At 35.8% G+C, this 15,190-nt stretch overlaps 2 protein-coding genes across 2 annotated transcripts in view; one reads left to right on the top strand and one right to left on the bottom strand.

Annotated features, from left to right (window-relative positions):
• vps37d (VPS37D subunit of ESCRT-I) overlaps positions 1-2,323 on the bottom strand; it is a 58,739-nt gene extending 56,416 nt beyond the window's left edge. The window contains exon 1 of the mRNA XM_016490573.1: positions 1,992-2,323. Within this exon, the coding sequence (XP_016346059.1) occupies positions 1,992-2,159 (168 nt within the window). The 5' untranslated portion in view covers positions 2,160-2,323. The remainder of the gene's footprint in view (positions 1-1,991) is intronic.
• Positions 2,324-3,732: 1,409 nt separating this feature from the next.
• LOC107691763 (nuclear pore complex protein Nup88-like) lies at positions 3,733-14,293 on the top strand. The gene is made up of 17 exons (XM_016490572.1): positions 3,733-3,990; positions 4,062-4,231; positions 4,316-4,441; positions 4,695-4,781; positions 4,975-5,105; positions 6,415-6,641; positions 6,741-6,891; positions 8,398-8,496; positions 8,579-8,669; positions 8,847-8,951; positions 9,501-9,653; positions 9,986-10,111; positions 11,313-11,378; positions 11,633-11,713; positions 11,846-11,972; positions 12,129-12,247; positions 13,991-14,293. Exons 1-17 carry the CDS (start codon positions 3,754-3,756, stop codon positions 14,052-14,054), a joined length of 2,160 nt encoding a protein of 719 aa, XP_016346058.1. The 5' UTR covers positions 3,733-3,753; the 3' UTR covers positions 14,055-14,293.
• Positions 14,294-15,190: the final 897 nt, after the last annotated feature.

Below are 15,190 nucleotides of genomic sequence, written 5' to 3'. Positions count from 1 at the left end.
GAGACTTTAGTCTTTGCAACTTTACAGATCTTCTTTATGCACCAAGAGCTTGTAACACTCCAAAGAGAAAGGAAAAATTGAAATCGCATCATATGACCCCTTTAAATAACACTGATTGTTCATAATTCAAACATGTCATTCCAAACCTGTATGATTTTTTTTCCTTTCTGTGAAACACATAAGGAGAAATGTAAAAGAATGTCCTGGCTGCTCTTTTACATACAATGGAAGTGAATTGAGAAAGAGGCTGTCAAGTTTCATAAATGACCAAAAAGCACAGAAAATGACAATGACCATAAATGTGGTGCCATATAGTCTTCTGAAGCTAAATGATGGCTTTCTGGAAAATCGTTCTTTTTAAATATGTCATATACATTTAAAGTCAGTGATGCCTCCATTGGTTCTCATGTGTCATCTCGTGAACAATTGTGATGCTGAACAAGTCTGAACATGTGCAAGTATGAGACTTAAGAATACTAGCTTAAATTTTGCTCTGTTTCTCCTCTACAGACTTTGTGGTTGGTACAATTTTTGTCATTTTCTAAGCTTGACATCCTCGGTCCTCATTCACTTTCACTGTTGCTTAAAAGAGCAGCCAGGGCATCTCCTGTTGTGTGCCCACAGATAAAATAAAGTCAAGTTTAGCATGACATACGGAACTCTTCCTTTAATTTATGAGTATAATGTACTGTATATGACATCATATTTTATGAAGGCTGAGGTTGTTTTTATGACCTAGTGCAAACATATTTATCCTTATATTTCAAATAACATGCTCAGGCTTCCTGTAGGCATGCGGGGATCTGGTATCAGGCTACAGCAATTTAAGTCTCAAATGTCATATATACAGTGACACCGGATCAGTCCCAAATGAGAAACGATTTTCTAAGCTGAAAATGAATGATGCACCGTAAGAGCTCTCATATAACCTCGCTGTGTTTCAATACACAATAATCTGAGGGAGAGATTTTATAGCCTAAACACGGTGAGCCAGAAAATATTACAACCATACAAAATGCATTTCAAATGCATTTATAGGAACAGAATACAAAGAAGACTGACTGCATTACAATAACCGCTTAAAATGCAATGAGTGATATTTAAGAGATGATGTACAGTCAGTCGCTCATTATTACGACTCTCACACAGTCTATATGGGGGAGGGGGCATCTATACATAATATAAATAAATGGACATTAAATATAAGAGTTTTTATAAAGAATTTGAGAATTAGTTTAGTCTAAAGCTTCAGCTAACAAAAACAGCCCATTACATCTATTAAGAAAAAAAAAGTCCAATTAGAGAGAGAGAAAGAGCAACAACATGAACACCGTAACAATAACAATATAACAATAGTAATTTATATATTATTAATCACTTTCTGTGGTGCTGGATTTGGACGTTTTACACAACACTGAAATATGCAGTTGAGCAGTCAGTAAGTATATATAATGTATGAAAATGTTTCACTGCTTAATGATGCGATTGACCAATCAGAATCAAGTATTCCGAAGACTTGCGTATTAAAACTGATTTTTATATCAAGGGAGGGGAAAAATAGCATTTTTTTCAATACTTGTTCGCTGGCAAAGCTGTAATGTAATTATGTTAATATGTGAAGCAGCATATTCCTAAAATAGTTTAATTCGTTATTTACTTTTAATGCAAAAACTTTAATGTGACAGTAAATATTTGGGAAAAGATTCCCTTAAGAAATATTGTCTGTACAAAACACTAGGCTATTTTATCAAGTACATGAGCCTTTGTAGTACGTCTGCAGTGCTGTACACGGTACACGATGTATATGACGGCGTGTAATGCATATAACACGCTACACAGATCAGTCTAATAACGTTAGGTGAATGGAATAAAATCTACCGCACAGTTTGTTCAAATGACAAGCACAACAGCTGATCAGAGAAAAATGACAAGCATGCAAAGCAACAGCCTGTTAATGGTCTAAACTGTGTGTGTGTGAACGGAAGAAATACCTTTTCACTGAGTCGCACGATCTGATTCATTTTTTCTTCATCTTGTAGGAGCTCCCGTAGTTCACTGCTATTGAGGACCCTGTACCCATCTGGGTAAGAGTTCACGTCCCTTTTCTGGGACATTCTTGTCCCCGTGAGGCGCACTAAACAACTCCGTTTGCCAGCCATTTAACTTCCATTTTGCTCACGCTCGGCGCCAAATGTACGTGAACCTCGCAGCAGCTCTCATCGGCATGAAGGCGTTCCAGGACTGACTGTTAAAGAAGACAATGCACGGAGAGACTATATGGCACACGTTTACAGATTCCTCCAGTTCCGCATTCCACCGCCAGGAGGCGCCACACCGCAGCACTGACAACATGACATACAACATACACAAACCAGTTACATGCGGCGGAGATATAAAACGATTCTTCATGCAAAGAGTACGTTACAGTAACTTAGCCGAGTTCTCTTATCTTATGCAAAAAGACAAAGAAATAATTTTACCCTTTTATTAACTAGAAATGAATAACTATTCTTTTAAAGAAAAGTCAAATAATAATAATAATGAGAAGTATCTTTAGCTTTCACTTTGGCCTAAAGCTTCAGCTAAGAAAAATGACGTTACATCTATTAGCTAAAAAAAAAAAAAAATACATAGCTGCAATAAAATTAATAATTGTGACCCCGCTAAAGTGACATAAAGGCTTAAGTCTCAAAACCTAATTATGAGATAAAAAGCATCAACGTTTTATGTCAATCATTCATTTCTATTAACTATGATTTCAATCTCTGACATGGCCTTACTCAATATTAAAGATATCAAAGTTAAATTTTCACAAAATGTTCTTTACCTTATGAAGAATGATTTTATGTAGAAAACAGTAAATCACAAAAATGACTTTAGCTGGGTTTTCACAGCCAGGGTCACAATTTATATATTATTAATAATCTGCAGTGTGGGTATGTTGCAGTACACAATAGTGAAATATAATTTCCATACTATTTTACTAACTTTTTTTTTTACAAAAAAAACAAATATTGGACATAAATTGGAATTGTTCAAATTTTCAATGTTTCAAACATATGACTAAAATCTTTCATGAATATCTGGGAATATATTTCAGTTCAAAATCAAAAAGTAAAAAATATATATATTTTGCTTATTTTTGCTTAATATTAAGCCTATTTTTTAGTGTTGGTATTGTTAACTGAACTAAAAATATTAAACGAAAACTATTTAGTAATAGTAAAATAGTTTTCGTTTCGTTTCGTTTATTGAAATAAAGCAAAAAATAAATACATTTATAAATAAAAAATTAATAAACTAACATTTGCCTTGGCTTTTTTATCATTTATTTAAATTAAAATTTTATATTTCACATTGTATATTAAATATATTAATTATATAATAATTTGTATTATTATATTCAGTTTTAAAGGGCTAGGATTGTTTTTTTTTTTTTTAACAAATTTCAAGAAATTATGTCATTATGGTCATTATCACAAAATAAACCTATAGAATGTAGAAAATATTACTATTATAAAAATATTTGCTGATTTAATAAATGCAAAATATTATTTAACAACTTTTTATTGTGTTTTTTTTTTAATAATTTTATATTTCTTCCTATCAGTGTGCTACAGTAGTTAGGGCTAAATGACAACGCGCTTTAATAAACTACAAATCCCGCGATGCAACAGAAAAGTTCTAGTCGTGTAGCCTGATCCTATTGGTGGATTTCTCTGACGACGTTATTCTGTGACAACACAGAAAAACATGGTGTCGTTCGCGGGAGATCGCTGGAGGGAAGCGCTGAAAAACCACGATATCTTCATTAAATTAAAAGACAGGCTTCATTTAGAGCCTCAGGGGACAAGCAAAAGAATAGCCAAGAACCTTACGTTTTGTCTGAACGGTGACTTATTCATATGGGACAGTGTTGAGAGCGTGTTTTACACCACAAACCTGCGTCAGCTGAACACTGACGGCGACACGGACACTTCGAAATACCAGGTCAGTGTGTTTGAATAGAGTCTGTCTGGTGTAGTTATTTCACTGACTGTGTGTCCCGTATCTCTCCGCAGACTCTGCTGTGCATCAACCCGCCGCTGTTTGAGGTGTGTCAGGTGCTCGTCAGCCCGACGCAGTATCATGTGGCTCTCATCGGTCAGCGTGGAGCGACTATACTGGAACTGCCTCAGCGCTGGGGCAAGAGGTCAGAGTTTGAGGGTGGACGCATCCAGATCAACTGCAAGTGAGTATGCCTCAGGTTTAAGAGAGCTGCTTTATTCCTCCGTGCTGCCTCAGGTTCTGTAGTGTTATGTTTTCTCTTTCACAGAACGATTCCTGTGGCTGAACGTTTCTTCACCAGTTCTGCCTCTGTGACACTCCGACAGGCTGCCTGGTATCCCAGTGAAACTGAGGAGCCTCATCTCGTTTTGCTGACCTCAGATAACACCATCAGGTATCTGGAATAAATGACTGGCAGAGGTGTTAAAGGAATAATTTACTCAAAAAGAAAACATTGTTTTGTCATAAACTGTCATCCTCGTGTCTTTCCAAATCCATAAGACTTTGGTTAATCTTTGCAACACAAATTAAGGTATTTTTAATAAAACCTGAGAGGTTTCTGTTCCTCCATTAAAAGTTCAGGCAACCAAAACTAAAATTACTGTTATGATTGTACTGAGTTGTACAAAAATGTATTTTTTCTCCAGATTTTATAATCTTAAGGAGCCACAGTCCCCTGCCAAAGTTTTATCTGTGTCTCAGATAGACGAGGAAAGCATTGTTCATACAAGAGGGTAAGTTTGATTGTTTTCTTTCAAACCAGAATTTGGCAGTGCTATATTGTTAATTTTATTAGATGGTATTACTAGAAGCTTTCGGTATTCCGCTTGGAACTAAAATTCAGGTATTAAGATATAGATTAACAGATATGTTATGGACAAAATAACTGTTGTGATGTTGAATTAAAGAAGTCACTCTCTTTTATAGACGTTCCTATGCAGCATCTCTGGGCGAGACGGCTGTGGCGTTTGACTTTGGGCCGCTGGCGGATTCTCCTCGTCTGAGCGGTCTGCGTATGAAGGCAGAGCTGCTGGTGTATCCACTGTACATAGGCAATGATAACCTACCAGCAATGTAAAGATGATTTTATTAATATATTCGAATGAGTACTTTGCAATATAAATTCATTAGAAAGATTACATTATTATTTTTGTATTTTGATGGAAATAATCAGAATATTGTACCTGGTTGCCTGCTCAATGTTAACATGAAAGCTATGCCATTACCTACAGTGCCTTGCGAAAGTATTCATACCCCTTCATTTTTCTGGGTCACTCAAGGACATTCACAGAGTTGTCTATAATTGACTCTTGCTGTGTGCTTAGGGTCATTGTCCTGTTGGAAGGTGAACCTTCTGCCCAGTCTGAGGTTCTGAATGCTCTAGACTGGGTTTTCATTAAGGCTATCTCTATATTTTGGTGCATTGAGCTTTTCTTCTACTCTGACGAGTTCCTCAGTCCCTGCTGCTGAAAAACAGCCCCACAGCATGAGGCTGCTACCAGCACACTTTACTTTTGGGATGGTACTCTGCAGGTGATGAGCGGAGCTGGTTTCCTTCAAACATGATGCTTAGAATTGAGGTTCATCAGACCAGATAATATCGTTTCTCACAGTCTGAGGGTCCTTTAGGTGCTTTTTTGTAAATTTCAAGTTTTCATGCGTCTTAACTGAAGAGAGGATTGAGTTTGGCCACACTGCCATAAAGACTGGATTGGTGGAGTGTTGCAGCTGATACTGCATCGGGCTGACTAAAAACCTGTTTTTTTGCTTGACAATTATGGTGTATGGAGTGTAGATTGTTGTGGAAAAAAACTAATTTAAAGCAGTTTAACATAAGGCAGCAACAAAACAAAATGTGAAAAAAATGAAGGGGTATGAATACATTCGCAAGGCACTGTATATTGTTATACTGTGGTACAGTATGCAGTGGTGATTTTCCTTACAGTATGCAGTGTTTAATAAACAGCTGTTATACTAAATTCTGCTGGGGTGATTTAGTGCAGACCCGTATCGTGATACATAGCATATCATGGCCTCTGTATCAGGATATGTATCGCATTGTGACTTTGCTGCCGATACGTAGCCCTATTATAGTATGTGTTCTACTGACTTTGAGACTAATAGGATTTTTTTATTTTTTTTTATGAATAAATAAAGTGTCTGGGCACATTACAGTAATGAGATGTGGAGTAAAATGTGTAAAATATATATGAATAATGTATATAAATGTATAATGAATATTTTTCCTGATGTTAACACAGTTGCCTTGAATTTGTTTCAGCACGTATTTGTTGTGGATACAAACAGATATTTTTCTCATCTTTTTTTAGTTCCTTGTCACAATAATGATTTCTTGATGTGATGCCTGTGAGATATCTGCTCCATTTATCTTCAGTCTTTCTCATGGTGTCAGTAATTTTGGGAAGCCGATGGGCCCATTACCCATGTACCCCGCGGCAGAAGATAATTACGGCTATGATGCGTGTGCTGTGCTCTGCCTGCCTTGTGTGCCGAACATCCTGGTTATTGCCACTGAATCAGGAATGCTGTACCACTGTGTGGTGCTGGAGGCAGAGGAAGAGGAGGATGGCGGAGTAAGACAGACAAAATTTAGTCAATACATCTTACAAATCCTCAAATGCAGCTCGTGTAGTGTGAGATATACTGAGCCCCTGTTTCTGTGCTTCGTTCAGGCTGTAGAGAGATGGTCCAGAGGCTCAGAGACTGTGCCCTCGCTTTATGTGTTTGAGTGTGTGGAGCTGGAACTGACGCTCAAACTGGCTGCTGGGGAGGAGGAGGAGATTACAGAGTCCGATTTCACCTGCCCAATCAGATTACACCGAGGTCAGGAGGTCACTCAAGCACTCGCCACACCCAGAGGCTACATCATAATTTAAATACTTACGTTACACCGTAATGATACGTAATTTGCTGGGGATGAGAATCAAATTGCTTTTGGGTATGTAGTAGTATGTCATAAAATTACATTTTGATACCGCAAACCTCTTTGCATACTGTCTGGGTTTGCAAGTAAGCATTAGTGTTTAGCAAAATTCTACTTGGCTGTTGGCAGATTTGGCCCCACATTTACTGTGAATGCTAAAAATATTTAAAGAACTCCTATTCTGCAAGATGTCATGGGTAATAGTCGGCCAGCATTTAAATATAAACATAAAAATCCACTGGATACTGTGTACAATTTCAGGAACTTTTGGCATACTTGGGAAATTTTTTTGCAAGTGTTTTTGCAAGAAGTTACTAATACTATTATTCTCCAGAGATGCATTAAATTGGTTATCAGTTGCAGTAAAGACATTTGTAAAATTACAGATGACTCTTTCATTTCATTAAATGTTTCTTCATTTCAAGAAAGGTTTCTCAAATCAAATCAGCTCATTAGATTTTAAATCTTCTTTAGGATTATGTAACAAGTTTTTAGTAGACTAGTGTGAAGGCTGATGTGGCATTATGGTTAAAAATGTATGAAAATACATATTTAAAATCTTAAATATTTAAAAAAAAATAGGTGTTAACTTTTTTGATCACATATATTACGTTTGTGAAAAGAAGCATTATTTATTTATGCTACTGATTTTAAACTAAATTGTTACAGTTTAAAATGACTTCTGTTTTATATGTGACCCTGGAGCACAAAAGCAGTCTTAAGTCGCTGGGGTATATGTTTTCAGCAATAGCCAAAAAAACATTGTATGGGTCAAAATTATCGATTTTTCTTTTATACCAAAAATCATTAGGATATTAAGTAAAGATCATGTTTCATGAAGATATTTTGTACATTTCCTACCGTAAATATATCAACTTAATTTTTGATTAGTAATATGCATTGCTAAGAACTTCAGTTGGACAACTTTAAAGGCAATTTTCTCAGTATTTAGATTTTTTTGCACCCTCAGATTCCAGATTTTCAATTAGTTGTATCTCGGCCAAATATTGTCCGATCCTAATAAGCCATACATCAGTGGAAAGCATATTTATTCAGCTTTCAGATGATGTGTAAATCTCAGTTTCGAAAAATTGACACTTAAGACTGGTTTTGTGGACATGGGTCACATATAGATCTTAAAATGTAATTTATAGCAGCCATTACTCCAGACTTTAGTGTCAAGTGATCGTTTGGAAATCATTCTAATATGCTGATTTGCCGCTCAGGAAACATTTTTTGTTATTATCAATGTTAAAATCAGTTGTGCTGCTTAATAATGTTTGTGGAATATTTTTTTTTTAATTTTGGTGAAATAGAAATTTCAAAAGAACAATTATTTGATGTAATTTTTTGTAATATTATAACTGTCGTTACTATTAATTAATATGAAAACCCCTCTGTTTCAGACCCTCTGTGTCAGCACAGGTACCACTGCACCCATGAGGCCGGTGTTCACAGTGTAGGACTCACCTGGTTCAAAAAACTGCACGGGTTTCTGGAGTCTGGTGAGTACATCCTTTACTTGGGACATTTAAATATTTCCGATTACAGTGTTTGAAGAACTCGATATGTATTTTGATATTGCAGATAAGGAGGATAAAGACAGTCTGCAGGAGCTGGCGGCAGAGCAGCGCTGTATAGTGGAGCACATCCTGTGCACCAGACCTCTCGCAAATAGGTAGAAGAACACTCACAGGAAACCAGAAGCTACGGTTAAAGCTAAAACCCAGATCTCTTGTGAAACAAAAGCCCAATTTGCAGATGTTTAAGCAAACCTTAAGGGACATTGAGTAAGCACTGTAGATTACTGGTGCTTATTTAAATCCCCCTCTCGTCTGATCTCTCTCTCTCTCAGTTTGCCGGCTCCTATTCGTGGGTTTTGGATAGTGTCAGACCTGTCCCTGGGAGCCACCATGATCTGCATCACGAGTACCTACGAGTGTCTCCTGCTCCCTCTGCTGTATGTGACAAGCACACTCTGGTTCTTTCCCTATTTGTTAGGGCAGGGTTTCCCAAACGGGGGATTGTGAGGGAACTGTAGGGGGTTTGTTAGTTTAGGGGAAGCTAATTACAAATGATATCAAATGTAAAAATGAAAACAATATAGCTTAGTGTGATTATCAACTCTTTGATGTGCTGCGTGTTTCTGAGTGAAGCATGCAGCGCATTTCTTTATAATTATCAGATCTTTTTTTCTTAAATTTAATTGCTGTCAACATTGTATTTGTCTTTATTTTTATAATTAGAGTTGAAACCTATTAATAATGATAATAATTATTAGTAGTAGTATTATTACCAGCACCAGAGAACATGCAAAAACATGTTGTTAAACCAGCTCAGGGGTTACATTAATTAAATATTTTAAAGGGTTTATATATTTAAGGTGTTCAGCTGACAAGAAAGTTTGGGAATCCCAGTGTTATATCGTACTTGAAAGTAAATTACGTGCTATCTGGTTTTTAGGATTTTATCAGATTATATAAGATTTTATTTTTAAATATCCATGTAGAAGCTCTATTCGTCCCCCGTCCCCTCCGTTGCTCTGCTCTCATCCGGGGGTGGGGTCAGGAAGCTCTCCTCTGCGTGGATTGGCTGAAGACTCCTTCGAACAGCATATTCGCAACATCCTGGCACGCAGCTCAACCAATCCATTAATGCTGAGGTAAAATGTGACTACTTATCTTAAGGTTTAAAAAACAGTTAAAACCAATTTAAGATTAAATGATTAATCACCTGGACTATCAGCTGGAAAAACTGGTTTAGGCCTGCTAGATCATCCTGGTCTTACCCTTTAGGGCTGGTAGACCATCTTGAACCAGCAATAAACCACCTACATATTCCCTAATGGAGCTTAAGCACTTTAACATGTTTTTTTTGTGTTTTTTTGCATTATATTTTATATTAAACTAATATTTCTCATTCTGAATGGATGTTTTCTGAACTTTATTGAAGCTGTCATTGAGGTTGTCACTTTCTTGTGTGTGTGTGTTTTAGGGCAGGTGATAAGGACTTGTCTCCTCCTCCTCCAGAATGTCTGCAGCTGTTAAGCAGAGCCACACAGGTGTTCAGAGAGGAGTACATCCTCAAACTGGGCCTGGCGCATGAAGAAATGCAGAGAAGGTACAAGATAAAATTGTTTTAGGATCATTTTGTAACAGCAATTTTTATTTTGTTTTAATAATTGTGGTACCGCTCAAAAATGTGGGTGTCAGTATTATTATTTATTTATATATTTTAACAAGGATGCATTCAATTGGTCAAAAGTGAGAGACTTTTACAAAAAAAATTAAGAATATTTTTTAGAATTATGAGGATATTTTCATTGTGACATTTTCATAACAAACATCACATCTCCCACAATAAGATAAATACTATGCAAGAAATAAACTGTAATGTGTAATGGACATTATGTATGTAAAGTATGTATAATGTAAAACTAAATAAAATGTACAATAGAAGTTTAGGGTAAGAAAAATGTAATTATTCTAAAATTAAAACTTTTATCCAGGAAGGATGCTTTTAATTGATCAAAAGTCACGACTTTTACAATGTTACAAAAGATTTGTTTCAAATAAATGCTGTTCTTTTAAACTTTTTTTTTAATTCATCAAAGAATCCTGAAAAAAATAGCAGCACAACACAACGTTTCTTGCACACTGTTATATAATAATAATACTACTGTTGTGAAATATATAGATATATACAGTATCTCACAGAAGTGAGTACACCCCTCACATTTTTGTAAATATTTTATTATATATTTTCATGTGACAACACTGAAGAAATGACACTTTGCTACAATGTAAAGTAGAAAAGTAATAAAATATTTACAAAAATGTGAGGGGTGTACTCACTTCTGTGAGATACTGTATATATATATATATACATATATATATATATACATATATAGATACATATATATATATATATATATATATATATAATGATTTAATAATATTTCACAATAATACTGTTTTTACATTATTTGTGATTCAATAAATGTGTGAGTATAAAAGACTTCTTACAATCAATCAAAAAAATTAGTAAATAAATAATCAATCTTATCAATCCAAACATTTGAACTGTAATATATACAACTACTATAGTATTTTCATTTGCACCATGGTACCAGTGCAGTACTATTTTTCAGTTATAGCACTGCATGCTCTCATTTAAATCTGAAATAGAAAAATGCTCTGTAGAGTATAAAAGTGTTCCACATAAACCGCCTAATCAACATTTATTGTTTAGTAGTGTGAAACTGTTGCAGTCCATGTAAATACATCTGTGATCATTTATTTCATGATTGTCCCCTTTTCAGAGTAAAGCTTCTGACCGGCCAGAAGAATAAGCAGCTGGAGGATCTTGCTCTTTGTAGAGAGGAGAGGTGACCCCAGCACTGCCTGAATAGCACTAATCACAACCACACATACAGAAACACATTTAGCTCAGTTGAGTCATTGAGAAGAACTACATGTACGAGTACTACAAATAGAAAGCAAAACCTAATGTTATTATTGAGTGTGGTAGACACTGGAAATATACAGTATGAGTGGGCTCAGCACAGAAGAGTTATTAACGCTGTGGTTTACGGCAGTATGTGCCTGTGCTAAAGATGGTAAATGTGATGGTGTGTTGTAGAAAAAGCCTGAGAGAGGCTGCGGAGCACCTGGCTGATAAATATGAAGATGCCAAGTACCGTCAAGAAGCCATCATTAACAGGTTCACCTTTCTTTGAAATTAGTTAAATAGAAAAATGTTGAAATGGGCATGTTTTTCTGAACTCAGAACTTCCTTATTGAATTAATTGTAACTAAGATACAACCACTTAAGTGTATGTATGTGTGTGTGTAGAGTAAAACAGGTTTTGGGAAGTCTGCGGAGTCAACTTCCTGTGCTGTCAGACAGTGAGAAGGACATGAGGAAGGAACTGCAAACCATCCATGATCAGCTCCGTCACCTTGACAACGGCATTAAACAGGTCTGTTTAATGCAGATGGTAGTCTGATATGTACGCTGCTTCACCATGTATCCTAGTTAAAACCTGGTTTGTTTTGGCAGTGTTCCTCTGTTGCCATGAGCAGAGCGGATGTATGTCATTTCCCCAGTGTCACTGTGTGCTGTAATGTGTTGTCAGGTGAACATGAAGAAGGAATATCAGAAGAAGCAGATGAATACAGGAGCATCTCCGGCTCGCTCCAGTCTCACACTCAATGCCCACCAGAGGAAGTGTGTCCAGGGAGTGCTGAAAGAACAGTATGTACAGAGAGTTACCAACTGCTTTACTTCACACGTATACAAAACACCAAACGTCAATGCTAGCGCCATTCATACTGTAAAGTGTGTATTCAAAGACGCTTTGCAGAGGTCTGTTGTTGGTCCGTGACCATCTCTTATTCTGTAGCATGAATAGGGTCAAATTATACCCTGAAACCAAGTGAATAAAAAGAAATGACAGATATAGATGATAGAAAATAGAAATGACAAATTCTATTTTTAAAACCATGACAGTGTTCTACAAGACTGCAAATATAGGATTGTATGTAGTCTGTGATGTGGGTGAAAAAACCACATCCCAGTTAATGTAATGCAAATAAACTAATTCCTGTTACTGTTATTGAAAAAAAATAAAAAATCTCATACCTGTTACTATAATGCAGAAAAACCTAATTTCTGTTACCATAATGTGCAGAAAACTGTTATTGTATCATGCAAAAACCTAATCACTGTTATTATGCAAGAAAACCGATCTCTTAATGCTATGCAAAAAACCTTATCCCTGTTACATGTTAAAGAAAAAAATGAGTCAGTTACTGTTACACACAAAAAAATCTGTTACTGTTATGCAAAAAAATCCCTGTTACTGTTATACATAGACTTGTCCTTGTTGCTGTTACGCAAAAAAAAAAATCCCTGTTAAGTTACATAAAAGGCTCAATCCTGTTACGCAAAAACCCTGTTACTGTTATACATAGACTCATCCTTGCTGCTGTTACGCAAAAAAAACAAAAACAAATCCCTGCTACTGTTACGCAAAAGACTTATCCTTGTTGCTGTTATGCAAAAAAAGAAATAAATAAAAAATCCCTTTTACTGTTACACTAAAGACTTATCCTTATTGCCGTTACTGTTACGCAAGACACTCATCCTTGTTGCTGTTATGCAAAAAAAACCTGTTACAGCTACACAAGATGCATCCTTGTTGCCGTTTCTCAAAAAACAAATCCCTGTTACCGTTACATAAGACTCAATCCTGTTATGCAAAAAAATCCATTAGTTATACATAGTCTCATCCTTGTTGCTGTTACGCAAAAAAACAAAAAACAAATCCCTATTACTCTTACACAAGACTTATCCTTATTGCTGTTACACAAAAAAACTAATCTGTTACTGTTATGCAAAAAAACTTGTTACTGTTACACAACAGATTCATCCTTGTTGCTGTTACTCAAAAAACAAATCCGTTACTGTTATGCAAAAGACTCATCCTTTGTAACTGTTATGCAAAAAAATCAATAAATCCTTTTTACATAAAAGACTAATTCCTGTTACGCAAAAAAATCCCTGCTACTGTTATACATAGACTCATCCTTGTTGCGGTTACGCAACAAAAAATCACATCCCTGTTACGCAAAAGACTCATCCTTGTAACTGTTATGCCCTATATCCCTTTTACTTGTTACACAAAAAACCTCCCCATTTCCATGTGCAAATCTTAACCTTGTTACTGCAACGCAATGAAAAAAAACCTTATTGTAATGTAGAAAATCTATTTTGTGTGTATATTATTTTTTATATTTTTAATTATATATTATATTATAAATAAGAATCAACTCAAGTAATATTTTCAATTTCCAAATGTCGAATGTCCAGATACTGGAGGGGGGATCTTACTTTTTTTTTTTCTTGATTTTGCATGAATTAAGCGATGAACGTATATAACATATATAACTGTTGTGTTAGTCCAGTGATCCTGAACGGCTTACTTCTGTCCTGCAGGGGAGAGCACATCGCTGGCATGATGAAGCAGATCAAGGACATCAAGAACCATTTCAGTTTCTGACCATCAGCAATCAACAGTCCTCAAAGGCCAATAGATGATCATTTTTATAGCATTCAATGAAACTACAAAATCGCATCTCCTTAGACTCCTTTAAAGTATAGTATTTGACCCAAACCTCTCATATTCAGAAGGTCTTGAAGAAAGAAATAGCTGGGTTTTTTGTATAAACTTTTTTTTTTTTTTTTAATAAGTGGTATGTACATGTACACATCTCCTGGACAATAAAGAGTTTTGTACTTTGAAGTGAGTCTTTCCTGTGTGTGTTGCTGTAAGAGTTTATCAGCTGTGATACAGCAGTGTTGGGCATTGGCGTTATTTCCTGAACTGAGACAATGGCTTATCTGAAGAGGTCATGCTGGATGTGAAGACTTCTCCCTCTTTTCCTTCCCTCCTCTAATCACAAGGCAGAATGTGACGAGGGCAAAGATCATGTCAAGAACAAGGAGCTTGGATATTTACTGTAGTGAGGAGAAGGAATGACCTGGGTTCAGTAGATGATGAGCTCAACTGTATCTGTTGTTTATTACCAAAGTTAAAGGGATAGTTCACCCAGAAATGAAAAAAATTCTCAAATTAAAATTCAATTACTCACTCTAATGTTGTTCCAAACCCATAAGACCTTCGCTCATCTTTGGAACACAAATTAAGATATTTTTGATGAAATCCGAGAGCTTTCTGACCCTGCATAGACCGCAAAGCAGCTGACATGTTCAAGGCCCAGAAAGGTAGTAAGGACATCGTTAAAATAGTCCATGTGACATCAGTGGTTCAACCGTATTTTTATGAAGCTACGAAAATCATTTTTGTGCGCAAAGGAAAAAAAAACTTCATTCAACAATTTATTTTCATCTGTGCATTCACGACAGTACCATGATGCATGAACAAAGGTCTTGTGGTTTTGAAACAACTTGAGGGTGAGTAATTTGGGTGAACTACCCCTTTAATCTTGATTGCTCTCTACAGTAATGTACTGCTCCTCTACTTTAAAGGAGTAATTTAAGTAATTTACTTTACAGTGGATGTCTATGGGGCAAGGCATTGGAAGCCCATTTCCACCACATAATGAAAAAAAATGATTCCAATCAATCATGATGAAAAGTATAAAATTATGAAATTCAGTCATGACAGTTAATTTC

Source organism: Sinocyclocheilus anshuiensis, unplaced genomic scaffold (genome assembly GCF_001515605.1).
Source record: "Sinocyclocheilus anshuiensis isolate Anshui unplaced genomic scaffold, SAMN03320099.WGS_v1.1 scaffold246, whole genome shotgun sequence".
NCBI lineage: Eukaryota > Metazoa > Chordata > Actinopteri > Cypriniformes > Cyprinidae > Sinocyclocheilus > Sinocyclocheilus anshuiensis.
The sequence above is the reverse complement of the archived record's forward strand: the minus strand, read 5'-3'. Positions and strand labels throughout refer to the sequence as shown.